This window comes from Parasteatoda tepidariorum, chromosome 9, assembly GCF_982258835.1.
Source record: "Parasteatoda tepidariorum strain Cologne lab strain chromosome 9, Ptep-v5.0, whole genome shotgun sequence".
Classification (NCBI taxonomy): Eukaryota; Metazoa; Arthropoda; class Arachnida; order Araneae; family Theridiidae; genus Parasteatoda; species Parasteatoda tepidariorum.
The window spans coordinates 81,514,682-81,539,283 of NC_141763.1; the positions used below are offsets into that span (position 1 = coordinate 81,514,682).

Below are 24,602 nucleotides of genomic sequence, written 5' to 3' on the forward strand. Positions count from 1 at the left end.
GCTGCAAAACTGGTCAAAAAGGGCGAAAAGTGAGCTTTTTTTTCCAAATCAAATAACTTATTTAAAAAAAATTTTTATCAATCATGCTTTATAATACTCATAAAAATTAAACCCAAGAAATAGTCTAAGCATTAGGCATAATATAATTATTTAGATATCTTACAGCAAATACACAAACTTATTTGGCAAAAAAAAGTGAGAAATAGTGATTAATTATTTTTATTTTAGATGTAAAATATAAAATAATAGCTCTCCTCTGATTCGTAGTCTAATCCCTAGTATAGAAGCAGTCATAGTATAAAAGCATTCATACAAAATTCGAAGTAATTTGAACTAAAAAATTTTCTTTCTTTTTGACGTCGAAGCAAAATTCAAACGGTTTTTGAAAGAGAAAGCTCTATACTTATATTCATTAAATATATATTTTGGTCAAAAATGGCCTAAGAAACAGAATCCGGTACTTTAACTACTAGAATTAGAGTTTGTACTTTGAAGAATTAGAGCTTCAACCGGCTGGTTTTGAGAAAACACTGTTATGCTCTAATATATTTATTATAAATTCATTCATATTGAATATATAACTGGAAATATTTCAGTTTATTGAAAGCAATTCAACAAAAACGGCATTTTTTGTAATATTATAAAATATTCTTCATTGCTTATTTGTTTCTGGAAAGTATTGCATGATATTATACGTATATTGTATGTATCGTAAGATGAAAAAACATTGCATAAAATCATTAAAAAAAAACATTCTTAAATTTTGCCGATGAATATAAACTTCGCACTAATCAAATGTGGCCAAATAATTTTTAGATTTTATGAAATATGAGGTTCATAATTTCTTTGTATGATTTTCTAATTTTTTACATGTTTTTTTTCTCGAGAAAAAAAATAACTATTTCTAGCATAGATTATTAATAAAAACAAATTACAACTTGTTCATTTTATCTTTCTTAATAAGTAACAATTTCTTATATTTTCTATTAATTATTTATTATCTATTCGCATAATTTTATTAATTATTTCAGTAAATTGAATTAATTGTTTGTGATCTAGCTTTATATATGAATGCTTAATAATAATTTTAAAAAATATATTTTTATTTACTTTACTTTATTTCATTTATAATTGTAAGCCCAAACACATATTTAACTAAATATAATTATTGAACAAAATTATATAATGATAAATCTTCCTTAAATGTAACCATACTGCAACATTGAAAGAACCATGTATTTAAAAATCTGAGTGCTCCTGCATCAGATTTTTTTCAATTCAAATTCGGAAGCTTCATGGGATTTATTTGCACTATAAACTATTGAATATAATATTTTAATTAATACTTTGAAAATCTGATAGTCTCAACGCACTTTTTAAAATGTGTTTTAAATCAATAAACTAGAAAAGACTAAAAAATATCTATTAATTTGGCAGTTGAATATAGAATTTAAAATTTATAAATAAAATTTTTAAATATTAGTTAATAAAAAATTCTATTTATATTTTTTAACAATCATAATATATTTGTATCATAAATGTTATTATAGGTTAATATTCTCAAACATTTATGAATTATCTGTGAACTTCAAACGATTTTCAAATCCATATAAATGACATTTTATGTTCTCAGTTAGCTATAATAAGAAAATATGATATATGAACTATCTTAAATATATAAAATGTCTAACGCATCACGTTAAAGCTTGTATTCAATTATATATTTTGTTCTTAAATGTTCCTTTTGTACAATAATGCATTTCATTTTTATTACGTCATATAAAAAAATTGAGCAAATTATGTGACACGTAATTTTGAAAATTATTATATAACATCGAGAAAATATTACAATATAAAGCTTTTACTATCACTGTAGAAAAGGGTTTTTCAAAATGGAACAAAAAAGGGGTAAAATAGCTCCGAAACAAATACAGCCAAATTTGAAAACCCCTTGTATTCATTATTGCGTGTAGTAACATGGTCAAAATGCTCAATAATGCTGGGGAAAAAGCGCATATGTGGGTAATAAAAAATCGACAATATACAAATATTATCGATTTTCAAAATCGATAATATTTGTTTCGGAGCAATCTTGATACATTTTTGCTCAATTTCGAAAAATTCTTTCTAACAGTGATTATTAAACAAAAAAGTGAAACAACAATATTTTTATGTGCATATAAGAATCACAATATAATTTACTCAAGTAATATCACATTACTTATTTTTAAAATTACTATAATATTAACAGATATTTAATTTCATTAAAGTTATTTCCGTTTTTTTTAAAAGTAATTAGATTTAGGTTTGAAATATTTAAAATTAAAAATAAAACTAGTTTATAAAATCTTTGCATAACAACAATTTTTATAACGAATTTGATCGTTAAGTTTCAGTTGTTCTTGATGTCCATATCATATATATATATAAACACAGTTATTTTTACAAACCCATAGTTATTTCAATCTCAGAACTCTTTCATTATTGGGTACCAATGAATGAAAAATAAATTGGATCCTCCGCTAAAATGTTCATCAAGTTTTTGCGCCAACCGGAAAAGCGCATGGAAGAAATAAAAAAATTTAAAAAAAATGCAGAATGGGACACAATTGAAGGGCAAAATTGGGTGACTTAATTTCAATCCATAAACCTAACCTCTTCGCGTGCAATTGTTTATTAATCGTAAAAGTCATCAGGATCACTGGATTACGGAAGTTTGCCCAATTTGAAATAAGCAACAAAAAATAATGATAGATCTTTTCATTACTTAAGCTGAACTACAATAATTTTTTTCCAACATAATGCAAAGTTAATTAAATTCATTTTTTATAACATCTGGAATATTTCAAGTAAACAGTTATTAGAAAAAAACACATATTACAACATCAATACTCCATGCTCAAAAAGGATGTAAAATATCCACATCGATAAATCATTTAATCAAGTTCTTTTTGAAAGAAACTCTCTTTTCTGACGTCGGAGTAGGCGTGGGAGACGAACCCATGCCTTTCAAAAAGGCTTCAATTGCACCACCAAGCAAGTTTGGATCCACAAAATTGCTATCGTCCCATTGTACCGGCGCATCACTGCTCTCTCCTTCAGCATCTTCATTTTCCTCTACAATCCTGTCTTTAATCTCAATCAAAGGTCCAGACAACCGTCTTTTAACCTCTGGTACAACTTCCAAGAATGTCCCAGTCTTTTTTATGCATATATCATCCGTTACAGTTCTTCTGATAGTGGGTGGACGAGCTGGGCTCGTTGAAGGAGGTTGGTATACCACAGTCTTGATTGCTGGCTTGTTTGGGGATCCTCTGAACACCGCTCTTTCGACATTGGGCAAGGTGGTTGGATCCAGGGATGCTGACCTTGAGGATCTGAAGGATCCACGAGTCAGTGGAGAGTTAGGAGCAACTTTGATGGAAGGGGACTTGAGAACTGGTATAGGTGATGTTGGAAGACTGGAAGCTACTGGAACGATTAGCTCAGCAGGGGAAGACACTCGTCTCTCTTTGTTGTTTGGTACTTTATTGATGAGAGAAAGAAGGTCTTCCTTCTTGCAAATGATTCCTCTGACTTCCGGACTTCCCAGCTTAAAAGAGAAAAAAAACAGAAATTAATTTTAAAATTTCCAATTCAAATAGACATAAAATCAAACTTAATTATTTTTCTAACAAATTAAATTTTAGTGAATTTAGAATTATTTTAAACTTAAAATGTTAAGCTATTGAATGAATACAAATATGAATAGCATTAGATTTTTCAATAAAGAAACATATTCGTGAATAAATTGAATTACTTTAAGAGCTTGCAGGAGCTTTGATATGTTTTAGTATCGTTCTAATTCAACAAAAGATTTTTTTTCTTAAATTCTCTTGACTACTTTGAATCTGAAAACGAAACTTAAACACATTTATCACTCTTTAAAATGAAAATTTATATATATTTAGAGTATATATTAGCATGAAAAGCATAAGGAAAAAGAATACCATCATATCTTAAATTTAAATAAATCCATAACGAAAAAAATACCAACACTATCTAATGTTTTTTCTTATGAAACAATTATTCGATGTTTATGTAAATATAGACTGAATGAGAGGTAACATTCAAAGTATAGCAACTCATAACTTGATCTATTATAGGATTTTAATTTTACTTCCACTGTAGTTTTCAACTCAATATAATTTACAAAACCTAAAAAAAATACATACATATTTCAGGCTAAGTTTAAAATTTTTAACTTATTCATGACTAATATAATCATTTTCAATCATTTGCCTTGTTTAAACTTTAACTCGTAAACGTAAATATCCATACATAGTTATACCGCTTGGAGAGAAAAAACTCTGGTAGCAATACCATACCATGGTAAATACATTTCTGGTAAATAAAAAAATAATTCTGCTTAATATCTAAATATCTTGGAAATTTTTCTGCTCTGATAGTACCAGTTTACTGGAAATTCTGTTTTTCAGAATATAAGTTCTTATTACCACATATTCAGCAAAAAATACAAAACTGTAACGTAAACTTAACCGAATAAATGGTTTTTATTCCATGCTTAAAATTATCGTTATAAAATTACCGAATTTTACCACATTTACCAAATTTTACCTTACATTATAAAACCATATTTTATTGCTAATTTTACCAAAAAATCATTACAAAGCACTTCTGAAAAAATTTTCAAGCATTTTTATGTTTCCATAACGCCAGAAACATGGTAAATTTTACCATATTTTTGGTAGTTTTGACCACACCTTTTTTTCTCAGTGCGGGGATTTTTGATTCTCCGAGTTTAGGATACTTGCGTACTTTATATCCAGGTATTACCTTCCGAAAAATAATACCCCTATTTATATTCAAACATTTGCAACTTTACATGCTTGAATATTATCATTACCTTTAAGGATTCACTATCCACATTTGGCACACTGTCTGAATCACTTCCACTTTTTCTTCGCAGGGAACTGAATCTGCTTTTAAAAGACTTTGATTCTGATTCTTTGGCATCAGAGGTGGAAGGTTCACTCGTTTCTTCGGCCAACGGTGCACTTGGTGGCGCTGATGCCGACAGCTTCTTAAATCCCTTGAGCAACTCTCCCGAAGCCATACTACGACTGAAAAATTTAGACGTTTTCCACGCAGCATGTTTTGGTGACTTGGAGCCAGCATGTTTTGATGCCAAATCTGATTTACCTTCACCTTTCTGCATAAGAAGACGTGTTGATATGCGCCTTTCACCTTTAGACGGCGATCGTAAAATTTCAGGTGTTGAGGATCTGGAAGAAGATGGGGAAGATATTGATTTAGATGATTTGGAAGGATCGCAATTCGGATTCAAAGTGACGAGGGGTTCTTGTTCTTTGTCTACATGGCCAGATCCACGTCGGGGACTTAGGGACCGTCTCCTTGGTGTGGGAGATTCTCCAACTTTGCAGATTTCCCGCTGCTGAAGTGCCATCGTCACATTTGACTGATGAATAAACTCAATACATAGTAGTCCATTTATAAAACCTAAAAATAAGAAATTAATAATATATATAACATATTAAAGATAAAGAAAGCACTAGTAAAATAATTTTTCTGAAGCATAATAAGTAAAGAGGCAGTTCACTTATGTAAAATTTTCAGAAAATTGATTTCAATAAAATTTACTCAATGACGCATTGTACAAAGTTACACATTCGGCGATAAAAACAACACACCCTAAATATCTTTTGATCTAAAGATTAGAATTTCACGAAATACAATACAATCTCAATACTTGCGTGATATATCTTATGAACAATACTTTTTTTATAGATCAACGAAATATAAGAAGCATTGTATTATGGTAGAAGACGACTGATTTTCTCTACAGGACAGTTTTCTCTTGATGAGAGTTGCTTCAGTCCATTACCATAACCATATAACCATTACCTACCACAAATTAGAGGTACAAGCACTTGCAGTGCGTCAATCATTGATTTTATTTTATTATTGTCAAGTCTTCGAAAATGAATCACACAGCGTCAAATCTTTTTAGATAAATGAATCAATGATCCCAAAATGCATAGCTTTACTCATTTTTATTAAAAAATGTTTTCTATACCATATTGATTAGGGAGTGAATTCATTGAGCAAAAAACTACGGAGAAAAGTAAACAACTCGTCTTTTGAGGAAATTGAAAGCTTTGGAGGAAATCATTTCAAATAAAATCGACGTATTTAACAAAATCGGATTAAGTAATTCAATGTCCCTTTATACTCTAACCAATTATACACTATACTATAAGAAGTTTTGATAATCCGTTACCAAATTAATTATGTTTATACAACTAGAGAAATTCAATGACAAAATTTTAAAAGAAAACCTAATAATTTTTACTATCATGGAGAATTAGTTTTTTATATAACATTTGAAAAAGTGTTTCGCTAGTATAAATGAATATAAAATTGATTTAGACTTAATTTATAGGAAACTCCATTTTCTAAACAAGTTCGTTCGATTTGAAGGTAAGAACAAATATTTTAACAAACCTTGAAACTATTATCTTCTTTGATATTATTGCTGAGATAACGGATTTATAAAAGAGCTCTTTTAAGTCCTTTAATTCCATTTTCCTGTTTAGAAAGAAATCTTAGATATACTTTAAATTTTTCTTGCGAATCTTTTACATGATTGCCCTTTTTTAGTTAAAACAAAAGAATTCTTTCCATTATTTAAGGGCTTATGTCTACGTTTCTGGAAAAAACAATTTTTGAACTCTAAATTCGGTCTTGTTACAGTTTATTTAAGTACTATAAGTACTAGAGTTTTCGGCCTTTTTTTGCTTTTTTCACCAGCTTCTATTACAATATCAAAGTTATCCTTTTTCTCTTGTATAACAAATAATCCATTTAAAGCATTAAAATATTTTTTCTCAATTTCTACTGAAAATTTTTAATTAACTTTTTAAATAAATAACCCTTCTGTATACTTCAACTGTTGCTTTTTCATTTTCATAAAAATATGCTTTGCCGCTTCACTTTTATCAACCTAATATCGCATACTTCAATTAATATGTCATATTAAAGAGGCAGATTTTAGCAATTTAAAAAAAATTACAAATTTAAAAAAGTACAATGTCTCCTCAATAAACATAAAACCTCTGCTTTTCAAATTGAAAGTTGAAACTTTGGACGAACAAAAAATTTCCTAAATTTACGTAATTTGGCTTAATGAACGCATGTTTGTGAACAAATATTTTTGAATGTGAGCATAATGAGTCCAAATATTGGTCAAAATTAACTGGTATGCCCACAAAACAATTATTGTTAGAATTTCTCAAAACTGTTTAATGGTTGTTAATGAAACAACAAATTTAAAAGCTACATTAATTTATTACAATCTAAACAAGCTTCTTCAAAAACTAATCCTTAAAAAGAAGAATCTGTTATAAAACAGCAAATTTAAAAGCCACTTTTATTTATTTCTGACTTAACCTTGATAGTGACAGTGAAACCTAAATTTGCACTTATGTTTTAATTATCATACTATTATTTTTTTTTCCTTTTCGCTAATCAGACTTGTGTCTTAGTACAAAAAAAAAATACAATTTCACGACAATGAACACAAAACCCCTGCTATTCAAATCATATCGAATATTGAAACTTTGAATCAACAAAAATTTTCCCAAATTTACGAAATCATGCTTTCAGAAAGTTAGTGCGCGAACAATTTCGATTAAGAACATAATGAGTCAAAATATTGGTCAAGATAAACTGGTATGCACATAAAACAATCATTGCTAAAATTTCTAAAAACTAATCAATGATTTGGTAATGAAACAGCAGATTTAAAAATTACTACAATTTATTACAATCAAAACAAGCATCTTCAAAAACTAATCCTTAAATTGATAACTCGGTTGTATAGCAACCAATTTAAAAGTCACTTTAATACTGACTTAATATTGATGACCTAAACACCGAAAAGCCATTACATTATGACCCCTCTCCATCTATAACAATGGGCTCGCCCAGGTTTTCATGGTTTCATGGTTTTGAATAATTTTTATCTTAGGATAATTATTCTTTATTCAGAAATATGGCATTTATTTGTACCAATAGATGTGTCTTAATAACGACTATTGGTTTTCCCATTTTTAGTTTATATTAATTTTATATATATATATATATATATATATATATATATATATATATATATATATATATATATATATATATATGTATATATATATATATATATATATATATATATATATATATATATATATATATATATATATATATATATATATATATATATATATATATATATATATATATATATATATATATATATATATATATATATATATATATATATATATATATATATATATATATATTAATATATAAATATATATATATATATATTAATATATAAATATATATATATAATATATATATATATATATATATATAAATTAATATATATATATTAATTTTTACTGTTCGGACTTACAAAAAACATGCCGTAATCATCCTATAAGTTAAAGTTTTATTTTTACATTTTTTTTGTATGTTGCAAAGTTGGAAGTGGCATGCAAATTTTTTTCTTCTAAGATTGACAATTTTTCCTAAAATTTTGCACCCCTATTGTAGAAGAATTCAATAATGGGAACTATTATTAATGGAACAGCAATACACGGTAGATGTGAAAATCAACAGTCCTTTCTAGATCATGTGATTTATCAGTTTATCTGGCCTTCTCTAATGAGAGATGAGAGGACAACTGACATTGATAATAAAGGAGACCTGCAGAGTGTCATCTTTTGCTCTGCAGATCATGATATATGTTGGATAAAGGGTAATAAATATCAGTTACGAATGAATATCAAAATGAACTTACATAACTCTAATAAATTGGGTGTATTTACTTCATTATATAATTCGTCTGCAAATGGATTCGCTCATATCTCTTTTAATAACTCAATTTGCGTTTTAATATATCTTCCTTCCCTTATATTATTTTATTAAAATCCTAAACAATCGACGTGCTTAAAATATTTTTATTCTAAAATAATTCGAAAAAAGTATGTAAAAATATTCAGAACACGAAATTCAGAAATTTTTATCATTAAAGTTAAAGCTTAAAAAAGATTTGTATAAATTTACTATTTTAAATGTTTTTTGGTTAAAATTGTTTAAAAGTTTCGGCACTTTCGTTCACATTTATAATTAATTTGTTACTCTGGTATCAAATCACAATTTTTCATAGTTACTTTTTATATTATTCCATATAATCTATTCCTATTAATTCATAGAATTTTTTTTAAGAAATCTATTATATAATAATTAAATAATATATAAATCTAAAAATCTAAATAAAATCCATCTAATAATTAAATAATCTTTAAATTCAATAATATCAATATAAAATCTATTTCTATTAATTTATTGAAAATGAACTTGTTTTATAATAGCAAAGGAAGAGAACCGGCATAAAAGGTTATATGGTAAAAAAAATTAAATATCTTCAAATTAAATCTTTACCGAATATTCCATAGGCAATGTAACGTTTTCTTTAAAAAATTTTTTTGTTACAGTTTTTATGACTACAAAAAAATTATTTAGTTCCAACAACATGCTTGCAACAATGTGTTTGTAAAGCACTTTTTTAGTTGCTTTTTTATGACAAAAACTTTTGAAATCTTTTTATGAATTAAACTTTTCGACTTTTTTTGTGTTACAAAATAAAAATAAAGTTGTAAATCCCATGCTTGAAACTAATGTTTTGACTGAAGTAATAATTGTTCTCATGTTAATAACCAAATAATAACAATTTTAAGAAGTCAACTGGTTGTGTTGCGTTTTTAATTTCAAGAAATAAACAATGGATAAATTAAATGAAAGCGTAAAAAGAAGATTATTTAACACACTGGGTGTCCCATAAGGACAATCTCGAACATATATTTTTAGAATCTTTATCAAAATCTATGCACATCAGGTCTCCCAGACAAATATTTAATCAAGAAGAAAACACAAACGTGATCAAAATCAGCAGGAGGACGGAATTGGGAACATCAAATCATCTTTGGAGAAAACAATTTTAGTAAAATTACCGTGCTGCATGATAATGACATTTCTGATTTAAAAAAAACATAATTCTGGTTAATAAAATCAAGATTCATAGTATTTTGGTAATTTTTCGGTTCATATGGTAACGGTTTGCAGGAAATTCTGGTTTTTGTAATTATTGATCTTATTACCACACATTGAGCAAAAAATACAAAACTGAAAAGTAAGTATAACTGAATAAATGCGCTGAGGTATCACGGTAAAATTGCTACACATTACCAAATCCCCATTTTTCAAATTTTATCACATATTATAAAACCATATTCTTAATTTTATCAAAATCATTAACATAGCGCTTCAATAAAGATTACTGAGCGTTTTGGCGTTCCCATAAAACCAGAAATACGTTGAAGTTTATCATAAATTGGTAGTTTTGACCATAATTTGTTTTCCTAGTGTCTAGGAAACAGAAATGATGTGAAAGGCAATTAGTATTAATTACACCTACAAGTATTAATATTATCAGTGATTTTGTGGCTTTTCATATTGACTTTATTATTGATGAGGAGCAAAAAAAAATACATAAAAGGCAGTTACGATGCAACACTCTGGATGTAAGAAAAATAGTTAATTTTCTTGTTGTTAATTATATTAATAATTCATGAAGAACTAATTTTTTTAAAGTTTTAAATGAGCATAGTATATTACTAACCGAAGCTAGCAACCTATGACTGACGTCCTCTTATTAATGTCTTTTTAATACAGTGTCACTGCTTGTATTATTAAACAAATACATATGATATATACATATGATATGACAACAGATAAACAAGTGGTAAAGTATTGTTTGTAGATGTATGGAACTCCTCTCGCTCTTTATCTAGAGCAGTAGCTGTAACTATATTTAAGATGTATAGCTATTTTCAGTAGGGGTGATGCGTCATTATTTAAGGCAGGTTTTAACTCAAGCTGACAAGGAAAAGAGAGTAATTTTTCGTCGATTTATTGAGGACCTTCCTTCCTTGAAATGGGCTATTTCCTTAGCAGCAGGCAGTCTTAGAATAGCGTGGGTAATTCTTTCAATAGACAAAAGATAGAATTAATTATTTAAGAGTTTATTTGTCTATTTTTTAAAGAGAACAATAATATCCTCAACTCTTTTTTATAAATAATATGTTTCTTTTTTTTCTTCTAGAATCACTCATGTTGAATATTTTTGTTCGTCTCATGTTTTTATCCAATGTCTATATTTCTGCTATTTAATTGTGAGAGAAAAAGATATCACCCTAAATAACTTTTATTTTAATGACCCTAAATAACTTTTATGTGCCCTAATCACCCTAAATCCCCTAAATAACTTTTTTCACCCTAAATAACTTTTTTTGCTCCTTGATGCCAATTTCAGCTATTGAAAGGATTGGTCTAAAATAGGACTGTGATGGTTTGATTAAACATTTATTACTCAAAACTTAAAAAAACAAATGAACTATATACACGAAGAAAATTATTTTGGCTGCTGCAATAGCAGTAAACAATGAAAGGTAGCTCATGAGAGAGCTGACAAGTGAACTTCCTTGTTCGGAGTTCTTCAGGTAAAGAATGCTTGATTCTATGACAGCGATGCAAAGTGGAGTGAGGGTACGATAAGGGTAAAACGCGTAGGCGTATATTTTTGATATGTTAATTAATTATTTCAAACTATGTATGTCAAACTAAGTTACAGAATCACTCACAGAAACGTACTTTCTTTGAAAAAACATACTTTTTTTTAAAGGATTAGATCCTCAAAACATGGGTGGTAGCCACTACCTGGAAAACATGATAGTAGTTACCTAGTAATTTTGCCAGTCGCATTGTTATTAGAACGATTGGAAGTTTAGGCCATTTAATGTTAATTTCACATTTTAGCGCATTTTGCTATATTTCGGAAAGTATTTTAGTAAATCAAACACAAATTTGCACATATTAGGAAAATCTTAAATCTAATAACAACTACACATAAAAGTTATTTTTATCATTACCTATAGTTCATTATTATTTTCTTAAATAATGGTTTTTCAGAGGTCAAGAAGATTTTTCAATTTAGGGTGTACAAATTTTTATATTGTTTCACATTGTTTCATTTTAAATGGAAAATAACGAAATTTGGACAAAATCGATAAAATAACTCTTATAAAAGATTTTTTTTAAAAAAGGAGCTTTCAATCCATTAAGAATTTATAATGTAACTAATTATCCACTACTTTAAAAAAAAAAATTAGAACTATAATGAGAAAAAAAAGAAAATAAAAAATTATGTCAAGAAAATTGTAAGTTGAAATAAATCAAGAAATTTATAAAAGCGAGAACTTAACAAACTAAGAAAGTGGAACTTTTTATGTGGCTAAGAGGAGATCAATAATCAATGGGAGAGAAAACGAACGGCACCTTCAAGGCATATTATTTCTGACTCAACGAAATATCGGTTTTTTTCCCTCCTTTTCTCTATGAAGTATCATCAATACATAATTGACATTGTTGACAAAGAAGACCTGCTGAACTTCATCAAATTTATCTATAGATGTATTGTTAGACAAAAGGAAAGGAATTTCGACTATGTGAAGAACAAAATAAATGACTAAACCTTCTATTAATAAAGGCTATTTTTCTTGATATTGGATACATTTTTCACATTGACGAGCTTTGGTATTAGAAAGTAAAGAAGTTTTATATAAATAGGAATATATTTATCACATTAAAAAGCATTGATATATGAAAGTAAAAGCAGTTTTATATAAATAAGGATATGTTTATCACTTTGAAGAGCATTGATATCAGAAAGTAAAAGGAGTTTTATATAGATAAGGATATATTTTTCACATTGAAGAGCATTGATATTAAAAGTAAAAGGAGTTTTATATCAAAAAGGATATATTTCTTATGCTGAAGAGCATTGGTATTAAAAAATAAAATGAGTTTTATAGAAATAAGAATGTATTTTTCACATTGAAGAGCATTAATATTTGAATGTAAAAGGAGTTTTATAGAAATAAGGATATATTTTTCATATTGAAGAGCATTGGTATTAGAAAATAAAATGAGTTTTATATAAATAAGGATATATTTTTCACATTGAAGAGCATTGATATTAGAATGCAAAAGGAGTTTCATATAAATAAGGATATATTTTTCATATTTCTCATATAAATGGGACGATCTTAATAAAAAAATAAAGTCATCAAGACAAATTATTATTATCTCCCATAAATGTGGCATTTTTTGATCATTTTGCATGCACCAAAAATATAAAATTTAAAGACAGCTTCCATAAAATCTGGTTGTTTTAAAAAAACTGGTGAATAATCAAGATTTTGAATATTTGGAGTGAATAGGATATTTTTATCACAAATGCCGTTTCATCTGAATCAAATAGCTTTATAAAATTTGTTTATCTTTAGCTTAATAAAATTTGTTTATCTTCGAAGAATATAATCACTAAGCAAGATTTAAATTAACACATGTGACTGAGACACAAAAATATCGACATAAATAAAGCAGAATGTTTAAATGAGTCTATATACCTAATATAATTTCGCAATTCTGAACCGATTCAGACTAAATTTGCTGTAAATACGTTCAAAAGCAGGGTCCAACTTAGCTATTTACTTTTACCTCTGAAAATAAGACTTTTTTATCCCCAAAAGGAAACCGAAATGTGATGTTATGGTAAGTTTATACTATCAGGAGTTGAACACTAGCACTAATATTTTGCCAAATAATACTGAATATATTTAATTTTTATTTTGATGAGATGAATTTCTAAACGCATGTTTTACTTAATCTAATAACGTAAATCAACCGGAAAAGACAATAGATAATAATAGGTTTTAAAAAATGGAATTGTTTTAACTTAATTGTGTTAGTCAATGTCTTCCATTTTGGGGCATGATTTGGGGCATGCTGGTTAACACCGATTTGTTGATTTTTTTTAACCCTCGGGACATGAACGAGTATTCAGATAATTACAATTTAGTTCAATTAACATTTGTTTGTGCATCAAAAGAAATTAAAAAAATCCTAATGATATTCGGTTTTTGTCGAACTTATGAAACCATAGTATTAACTGCCTAAAATTAATGGAACAATTTGATAACAAACGACGTGTTTTATATACCTCAATTTAACTTGTGATCTTAATAAATAGCTAATAATAATAATAATTCATTGCTAATTAATTGCAATACATTCCGTTAATTCTTTTTAAACTTGGCCCAAATACTTACGTACTAAATATCCATATGCCACAACGTATATTTTTTCAGAATTTTATTCTTTTCTATTTTAAAACAGTACCTTCAGTTCCACATACTTGTACTTTTTCTTTAAAATTTCAAGGTTATGTTTCCAAATTAATTGGCTATACTTTTGTATCCACAATAGGTAGCTCATCGAATTGACGGTGACTAAAATGAGATAAAAGATAGCTCTATGTAGACAAATTTTAAGTTTTTCAATTTTTTTTTATTTATTTCATTTTCGGGATGAATGGTAACAGTCACAGTATCATTGAGTCAAAGTTAGATCATGATGACAATTCAACATATAAAATTAGGACTGAAAAAGTGTGATACGTATAAATATTCTAAAATTACAATTATACCGAAGATAGTAGTGTGACATTTTAACATTATATTCACTGCATAGTGCTGCATACTCTGAAAGTCTGAAGGGTCCCGTGCTGCCTCTCCCAGAATAATAATTATAGATATGTTAAAATACTCTTATTTTTTTAATGAAACTTGGTACATTTTACCTACACTAAGGTAACTTATACCTAAACGTACCAGGGGTTATGGGGTACATGCCAAAATACCTGAGAAGCCATTTCGGCTCCTCCCGTCATTCAAAGTACAATGTTCTATATGTATACATTCCCATAAGCCTAATACATGAGTGATTGAATAAACACTTGAATTGGATCAAATTGATGGTCGGAAGGTAATTTATTTACGTCGCACTAAAGCTGCACAATAGACTATAGGCGACGGTCTGGGAAACATTCCTGAGGATGATCCAAAGACATGCCATCACAATTTTGATCCTCTGCAGAGGGGATGACTCCTCTGCTTTGGTAACCCGATGACCTGCGTGCGAAGTTGAGCACTTTATGGTAGAACAGCTTGAAGAGAACCGATACCGTGCACCCTCGACTGATCAAAGCAGGCTGATCAAAGTGGTCACCCACCCACTTACTGACCGCATCCAGTGATGCTTGATTTCGGTGGTGTTTTACTGGGAATCGTGTCTTTACGATTAGTTCACTCCGGGACGCATGAGATTGTAAATAGTCAGTAATACTCAGTACTTTCATTAAGTTATTTTTTATAAATACAGAGCAACAAAAAAGCGAGGGGACATGCTCTTCATCATTCCAATGTCAATAATAATTTCTTTACACTCAGTATTATTACGTCACTTTTGAATTCTATTTTTAAGCAATAGTTACAAGGTTAAGTTCAAAACGTTAACTTTGTTAAGTTGTAGTTGATATGAAAAGATATGTGCAACCAAAGAATTTTTTAAATGAAGCAATTTTGATATTTAAATTATTCCTATCGTTTTAGCTTAGTTTATTTAATAGTTAACCTTATCCTTATCGTAAAGAGTATTTATTAGTTAACCTTATCATAACGACGATTTGTTTAAGAAAATGCTCATTTTATTAATTTAATTTAAATGATTTTATGATTTATTAAAGTGTTTCGTACTTAACATATATATCTATCTTTTGTGCATCGGTACTTAGATGTAATTGAATATTTGTAAGTTGTAGTACTATCTACAATTCCTGTTTTCTTCTAAGTATTAAAACATTAAGCAAATGGGTATTCTCTTGCAAATATATTTCACCAAGTCAAACAATATTTCAAATTTTATTTGATATCTTTATTCAAAAAAAAAACAATGTTTAAATGTTTAATTCACAATTTACTAAGCTTAATTTCTAACATTTTTAATACATTTTAAAATACTTTTGCTACATATTTCTAAACATAAAAAGGAAACAACAAGACTCAAAAGATATTATAATTAAGAATCTTAAGCTTGACATTGCTAAAATTTCTCTTATATTTGTAAAAAAAAATTCAATTCTAGAAGATGAGATAGAATTTACTTTACATTAATAATATACTTTATAAACGCCTATAAATAGAACAGAAAATCGTCATGACATTAATAAATATTGCATACGTCCTTGCTTTTCATTATAATTTAATTCATATATATATTCTTCTGAATCAACAAATGCCATGATTTACCTAAGAGGACGTCATTGCCAAGCATTCAATTGGTCTAATTTTTAAATAATAGTCAAATAATGGATCACACGATATATTAAGAGAGGATTCCCTCTTGATTCAAATTTTAGAGAAATTTATCTAGGAAGTAACTTTCTCATTTTCTTTTAGACCTCTCTCTGTTTTTTTTGTTCGAACAAAAATTTAAAATTTCGATTTATATATTTCAATGATTTAGTGATCTGAAATAGCAAACTGTCTGTATGCAGAGATCTCGTGTAAAAACATCTTACGAAAAGATGCCAATGAAATTTGATTTAAACTTTCTCATTTTAAAAACTAATTAATAATAAGTTTTTTTTGTAATACGTGAATTTAAAGATTGAATTATCAACAACTTTTTCCTCCTTAAAACATGCATTTTTCTACAAAATACCATCAAATAAGTTTTAAAATACTGTTTCTTTCGGTGGTAAAATAAGAAAGATCTCCCATAAAATGGTTGCAAGATTTCAGAATAACAGGGAATTAATATATTTATTTACAAATATTTCGATTCTATAAATTTATAATAATATACGACACCATAAATTCTAAAACATAATTCCTAAATATTCAAAAAGTATGTGCCCCTCTTTCAAACAGAATCAGTTAATTTTTCAATACTCAATAATGGCGGGATTACGTCTAAGCCATTTTCGCCGCAGTACAACAACTGAGATTCAAGAAACGCCTCGAGCCTTTACTAGAGTAAAAGTTCACACATTTCAAATTGTTCCGACAACCTGTCAAGACCACTTCCTTTTAATGCTTGACATCAAATTCATCTTATTTGGCAAACAACTTTTTAAAAATGAAGGAAAATTTATCTTCTTTCTTCAAAACCCGAAAGTTAATTGAACTAAGTTAACATATAAATAACAAGTGCATTAATGAAAGAAGTGATATGAAATTTAATGAGTAATACGGTTTTTAAAAATATAATTGAATAAATATCTTGTAAGATTAATCGTTATTAAAGTTCAAGTGCTTTTAATTTATTTAAAATTAATTAACTGAACACTTTCATTTGACATAAGGGTTTATAAGCAATTTTCCAAAAATTATATTAAAAAAAATTAAAATGAAATTTATTAAATTTAATTCTTGAATATTCATCTTCAAATAATGTTTCATTACGTGTATTGTCAAACAATGTTTCATTGCATGCACCGAGATAGCCGGACTGATAGGACGTAGGGCCTATTTCCAGGGGGTCGTATCCAGGTTGTTCCCACCAGTCAAATACTCCCCGTGTAGCAAATTGTGACTTGTTCACATTAAATCTGACGGGTAACAAAGTCCACCATTTTCCCATAACAAATCAATACTTCTGGGGGTACTATATTGGAGATTGATTATTCTCTAGCTCAGGTCATAATTAAGATCTGTGGATGAATAAATTGATGTATGAATGGGTCCCTCCCATTAACGGGCTGTGACGTGACAGCGGCTGAAGTCGTATTCTTAGCTATAGATGGCGCCACCGGAAAAATGAGAAACGCACCCTCTGTCGTAATAATTCGCTTGATTTCAAACAGGCATAATGGTTTTTATGCCGAATGAATGATTTTTATGCCATGCTCTACGGTATCATTATGAAATTACGAAAATTTACAACATTGATCAAATTTCATCACATATTATAAAACTGAATTTTATTGTTAATTTTACCAAAATCATTACCAAAGCGTTTAAGTAAAAATTACTGAATTTTAAGTGCTTCCATAAAACCAGAAACGCAAATAATTTCGCCATATTCTAGTAGTTCTGACCATACTGTTTTTTTTTTCTCATTGCAGAAATCAAATATTGCAATTTACTTCAATATGTTGAACAATATATCTATAAATAATATGCACAATATGTAAAATTTATGCAGTTAAAATGTAGCACTCAATATTTATTTATCAGTAAATAATTTATTTGGCATTAATGATTGGCACTTGCTATTGATGCTTCGGCACTTCTTTATATTTTTGATTTGTGTGATAGTTTGTAAATTATTCAGGTTTATGAAAAGCATACGCTACTCAAAATGGTGATCATATAAATTTAAAATGCCATCTACATATAATCGTAAGAGCACGTTTTTTTTTTAATTTTCTTCTTTTTTAGTATCGCACACATTATTATTATTATTATTGTTATTATTAATATAATCGTAAGAGTACGTTTTTTTTTCAATTTTCTTCCTTTTTAGTATCGCACACATTATTATTGTTATTATTGTTGTTATTATTATTATTATTTCCTCATTGTACTCAAAAGTTCCGTTTTTTCCCCTTGCTTTTAAAATAAATAAAAAATTGCTTTCAGGTAGGATATCTTCCTAGAAGTCGTCATGGTATACATATTAATTATTTGACATCAGTAAATTAATTATTTGACACTGATGATTGGCACTTATTATTGATGCTAATAGGCACTTATTTTTCGTTTTGGTTTTTGTGATAGTTTGTGAATTATCCGGGTTCATACAAAACATATGCTGCTCAAACTGTTGCCCATTTAAATTTAAAATACCCTCTAAGTACAATTGTAAGAGTTCGTTTTTTAACTTTCTTCTTTTTTTAGTATCTCACATATTTTTATCAATATTATTTCCTACATTACGTTCAAAAGTTCCGTTTTTTCCCTTGCTTTTTAAATAAATAAAAAATTGCTTTCAAGCAGGATATTTTTCTAGAAGTCTTCGTGATATTTTACATTATTTTAAAAAAGTAAAGAAGTATAACACGAGATTCAGTGATTTAAGCATTTTCCTCACATTTTTAATAAGCTGACAATTTTTATAATGAATATCTCAAACACAATCATTATTAAACATGATGTTTTTCCAAAATATAATTCATGCAAAAAAATTAATTTTAGTAGAAATCTATTACTTTTTTATTGCTTTATTTATTAATGGTTAATGGTAAGGTATGAAATAATTATCATCATTTAAAAGAATGTAATTTTGTATGGGAAAATACAAACTTTGAGCAAAATTAGTTCTTGAGAAATTTAATTTTAAAAATACGACTTTTTTAAAAAGTCATATTTTTGAATTAATAATCTTTGGAGACCATATTTCCCAAATTGCGTCTACTCTCTATATTTTGGGGTTAAAAATCCGAATTCGTCAAAAAATAGGTATGGTTATTCAGAGAAAATATGTTTTTATGTTTGATTTAAAGGACGATAATCATCGACAGCTTATCTCAAGAACGTTTCGACATTATTGTTACTATAGTTTCTTCTATTTTTTCGACTTTTGCTTCAATTTTTCTTGATCGTATTCTTGTTTATGGCCCCAGCCATTAGAAATAAAACATAATACATCAAAACTCAAAATACAAAATACATCAAATCACTCAATAAGTTTTCTTGTTAGTTCAATTGTTAGTCGAAAATAGTTTTAGATAATATATAATCGGTATTTAAATAATTGAACGGTTTAATTAAACGAAGATAACGTAATAATACCATGATTTAAAAGCCTTAAAAAGGTACAATTTTACTTCTTATTACTTTTTATACAGACATAAAAGATTCCTTACGTCATTTTATTCCTTACGTTCCTGCGTATTATTTACTTAAAACTTGTCATTAATTGTCATTTAAATGTGTTTTAACCTTTATAACTGTCAAATTTAACTATATAATTGGGTTTCAGGACCCTGATTGCGCTCAAATTGCAACTGAAACGGAAACATGTTTCAATTTCCATTTCAAATCAACAATTTAATAAAGTTCCATTTTTTTGAATTTTATTAAGGTTCAATAAAAATTATCGAGCTTTTTAATCTTCCCATGGAACCAGAAACACGATAAATTTTGTCATTTTCTGGTAGATTTTGCCATTATTGTTTTTTCAGTGTAGAAAAACAAAAAATATATGAAAGGTGATTAGCATTAAAATTCCTTACAATTATCAATATAATCATTGGTTTAAAGGTTTTTCATGTTGTCTTTAGTATTGGAGAGGTATCTAAAATTACACATTATGGGCAGTTATTATGGAAGATTCTGAATATAAACACGCAATGTTTTTTATTTTAAAAAAAAAAAAAAAAAATTTTTGTTAATCGTATAAATTTTTCATGTGGAACCAAATAGTATTTTCGATTTTGAGATTAACATAGTTTTTAGGTAACAATCTATGGCTGATGTCCTCTTATTAATGTCCCTTTATTAATACAGTACCTCTGAGAAATAAAAGGACATGAATACTGTATTTCATTAATATATAATTGTACAATGGACATTACCTAAGTTTGATTTCCTCTTATTAATGTCCTTTTATTAATACAGTACCTCTGAGAAATAAAAGGACATGAATTCTGTATTTCATTAATATATAATTGTACAATGGCATTACCTATGGCTGATGTCCTCTTATTAATGTCCTTTTATTAATACAGTACATCTGAGAAATAAAAGGACATGGATACTGTATTTCATTAATATATAATTGTACAATGGACATTACCTATTTTTTATTTCCTCTTATTAATGTCCTTTTATTAATACAGTACCTCTGAGAAATAAAAGGACATGAATACTGTATTTCATTAATATATAATTGTACAATGGACATTGTATTGTATTAATTCGATGTCATTTTTTTTCTCAGTGTTGAAAATGCAATAAAATATGCTTTCGAAAATATATTTAAACATCCATAATCTTGTAAAATAAAATTTTTAAAATAATTAAATGTTGGAAGCATTTAGAAAAAAAATATTAAGGGAGACTGTTGTGCCTTGCACAACATCCGTCTCTTAACTGCTGTAAATACTTGCGCCACCAAGTGCTGAGATTCTGCATACTGCTTATGTTGGACACTATTTAATACCTGTAAAAATCAGTTCAATCACTTTGAAAATACAGGTATTTGTGAACATTTCAGGTTTTAAAGACAAAAAATTTTCGATGAAATTGTAAATCTGAGTTTTTCTCATTCATTCATTTTTTTAAAGAATAAGACACGTAGAAAAGCAACTAATTGTGTCTCTGTTAACTTTCTATTATTTATTTAGTTTCTATAAAAAATCAACTACATTTTTAAAAAAACTGTTTCTAATTAAAAATGCCAAAACGTTTGACAAATTACAAAAATTTAATTACAGGGACATTAGAAATAATTGGTTTTCGAGGAAGGAAAGTCCCTGGATGCTCGAAGGTAAAGTACACTCCGAGTTTCAAAGAAAGGCTTATGAATGAAAGTTCAAAAATTAATTATTTAAATAATATTTTTCTTCAATGAGCACTTTAAAAAAATTACTTTTACAAACCCACTAAAAATTAATTTTAATCTGTGAACATTGCTTTATTTTTACTTTAATGCTATTTATTAAAAAGTATTTCTGTATAATAAAAAATGTATATTACTGATCCACTATTAGGAATGTACTGATTTTTGTTAGACATTGAAGTCAATATTTTTTTCATGATATCAGAGAGTATTTTAACTTTTAGATTAAACAACGAATAAATTGATAAATTTAAATCAACTTCTTCTTCCTAATGAGTAATAACTAAGATTTTCAATAAAATCTAAACTTAAGTATCTATTAAATTTAAATCAAATACTTCAATACTTTTGGTAAGTAATTCTACTTTTAGTTCAATCGAAATTCGGGAAACTTATGTGAAGTTATTTTTTTCAATGCTGTCAGTGATTACTTAGGTTCTTAGATAACCCAATATGCACTACGTTTAAATCTTAAATGGTGCTAGTCAAAAAAAAAGTTTGATTATTAGGTTAATCAAAGTTTTGGTTATTGAATTGTTTAAATGAACCTAATCAATAGTAAAAAAAGAGTTCATGAAATAAATTTCCAGACCAATTAAAACTTAGAATATAAAATTTAAGGCCAATTTTTCGGTACTGTCATTTTATTATTATAGTTAAATTAAATTTTAAGTATCTATTGATTAAATCAACTTCTCCTATGGTTTCGGTAAGCACTCCTATTTTCAGTTCAATCTAAAATTCTGTATTCTAATATAAAGTTACATTTTTAATGCTGTCAATGAGTACTTGGAGATTTAGGTGAGTCAAAATATAATGAACTATAACGATATCTTTAAAGGTTTTTGTAAAACAAAGGTTGATTATTTGGTCAAACAAAGGTTTAGACATAAATTTTAAATGAACTTGATCAATAGTAGAAAAATAGTTTTTATATTTCCAGACCAATTAAATCTCAGAATATAAAATTTTAGACAAATTTTTCAATCGTATCATTGAGTTCCAAGAATCTTAAATGAAACAAAATTTTAAACAGCTTACGAGTTCAAAATTATTTTATATGCCTAGTTCAGCAAAAAGTCTTTTTCTACGTGTATAATAGTATATTGTCATTCAAACTTCAGTGTACTAAACTTTGCAATCATTCGATTGAAAGAATTTTAGCTCACAATTGTTCAAACATTTTTATTACTATGAACAAATAATTATTACGAACATTATTATTATTAATATTATTATTAATATTATTATGAGCAACATCAATATACATTAAAAAAATTATTATCTTAAATAATTATATCCCAAGATTTTATAGTAATTATCTTTCACTAAATATATACCTAATTACTCGTGAGTAATTAGGTATATATTTAAAATAAAAATAAATAATAAATAAAAAATAATAAATAGAAAAATAAATAATAAATAAAAAATAATAAATAGAAAAATAAATAATAAATAAAAAATGTATTTTAAAACATATTTCTTCCAAAAAACTTGAAAATTTCATCTCTTTGATATTTATTAACAAAGCTTTAAAATGTGAAAAAATTTCAAAGCACTGTATTGCAGTTTTATGCTTTTATCATTTTCATTTTATTTTAAAAATATTCTAAGACATGTTTTAAAAGCAATCATTTTAGTTGATACTTTTAAAAAAGTCAAGAACTTAATTAGGTTTCCGATGACAGAAATATTTTTTGTTTAAAATGATTTATTTAAGACATTCAATTACAAACACATAAGTGCACTATTAGTTTCAAAAAACGATTATAAAACAAATAAATAAATTTATTCCGGAAAATTTAATCACTACAGCAGTTTATAAATTAATTTTTAAAAACTGTTTTAATTCATACTTAATTGTTACTTTTTTCGTCATAACTCTATTTCATTAGAATAAACTGAAATACTCATCTTAATTAATTTAATTAATGGACTGAATTGCTGTACAAACAAAAGGTCCTTATGCAAATTAAGACTTATAAAATTTAAAAATATTCATTTTGTCATTTTAAATCACTATAAATCTATACTATTATTCTTATTCTTATCTTATACTATTTTAAGCGTTTTACTATTATTTTTATCTTATACTATACTATGAATCTATACTATTAGTCAATCACTATAAATCACTGTAAATTTATACCATTATTCTTATTCTTATTTTATACTATTTGCGCGTTTTACAATTATGTTTATCTTATGCCAAACTATAAATCTACGCTATTAATAAATCACTATCATGCACTATAAATCTATAATTTTATTATTATCTTATACTATTTAAACGTTTTACTGTTATTTTTATCTTATGCTATGCTATAAATCTACTCTATTAATCGATCACTATAATTAATTTAATTAATTTAATTAATTTAATTAATTTAATTAATTTAATTAATTGCTAAAAACATTAAATTACAAAATGAAATTTTCTAAATTAAGACTTAGAACAATTTATTTTGTCATTTTAAGTCACTATATATCTACACTATTTAAGCGTTTTACTATTATTCTTATTTAATACTATACTATAAATCTATTCTATTAATCTTTCGCTATACGTCTCTTTAAATCCTTTCAATTATTCTTATTCTTATGTTATACTATTTAAGCCTTTTTTCTAGATTTGTGGTTTAAGGCATAACTTAAAAAAAGAACTACTCGGAAAATTATCGAGACAAAATATACTTTCATTGAGTAGTAGTTTTCAATAAACCAAATTTTAACACAAAGATTTAAATACATGAATTTTATATGCATTGAAAAAAAAGTATTGTCAAAAATCATAGAGTATGGTAAAATTTACCGTGTTTTCTAGTTCTATGGAAATGATAAAAGGCACGGTACTGTGCACCGTGCTTTTTAATGGCTTTGGTAATGGCTTTTGGTAAAATTAACTATAAAATATCGTTTTACTAACATGCTGTTTGAAAGTTAAAGAGGAAAAATTAGTAATTTTACCAAAAGAGTTGGTAGTTTTAGCT

At 27.0% G+C, this 24,602-nt stretch overlaps 1 protein-coding gene across 1 annotated transcript in view; it reads right to left on the bottom strand.

Annotated features, from left to right (window-relative positions):
- Positions 1–2,000: 2,000 nt before the first annotated feature.
- The window catches only part of LOC107442729 (uncharacterized), a 71,730-nt gene continuing 49,128 nt past the window's right edge, over positions 2,001–24,602 (bottom strand). Inside the window, exons 2-3 of the mRNA XM_016056361.4 lie at positions 4,907–5,520; positions 2,001–3,592 (exon numbers count right to left, since the gene is read on the bottom strand). Of these exons, the coding sequence (XP_015911847.1) occupies positions 2,933–3,592; positions 4,907–5,467 (1,221 nt within the window). The 5' untranslated portion in view covers positions 5,468–5,520 and the 3' untranslated portion in view covers positions 2,001–2,932. The remainder of the gene's footprint in view (positions 3,593–4,906; positions 5,521–24,602) is intronic.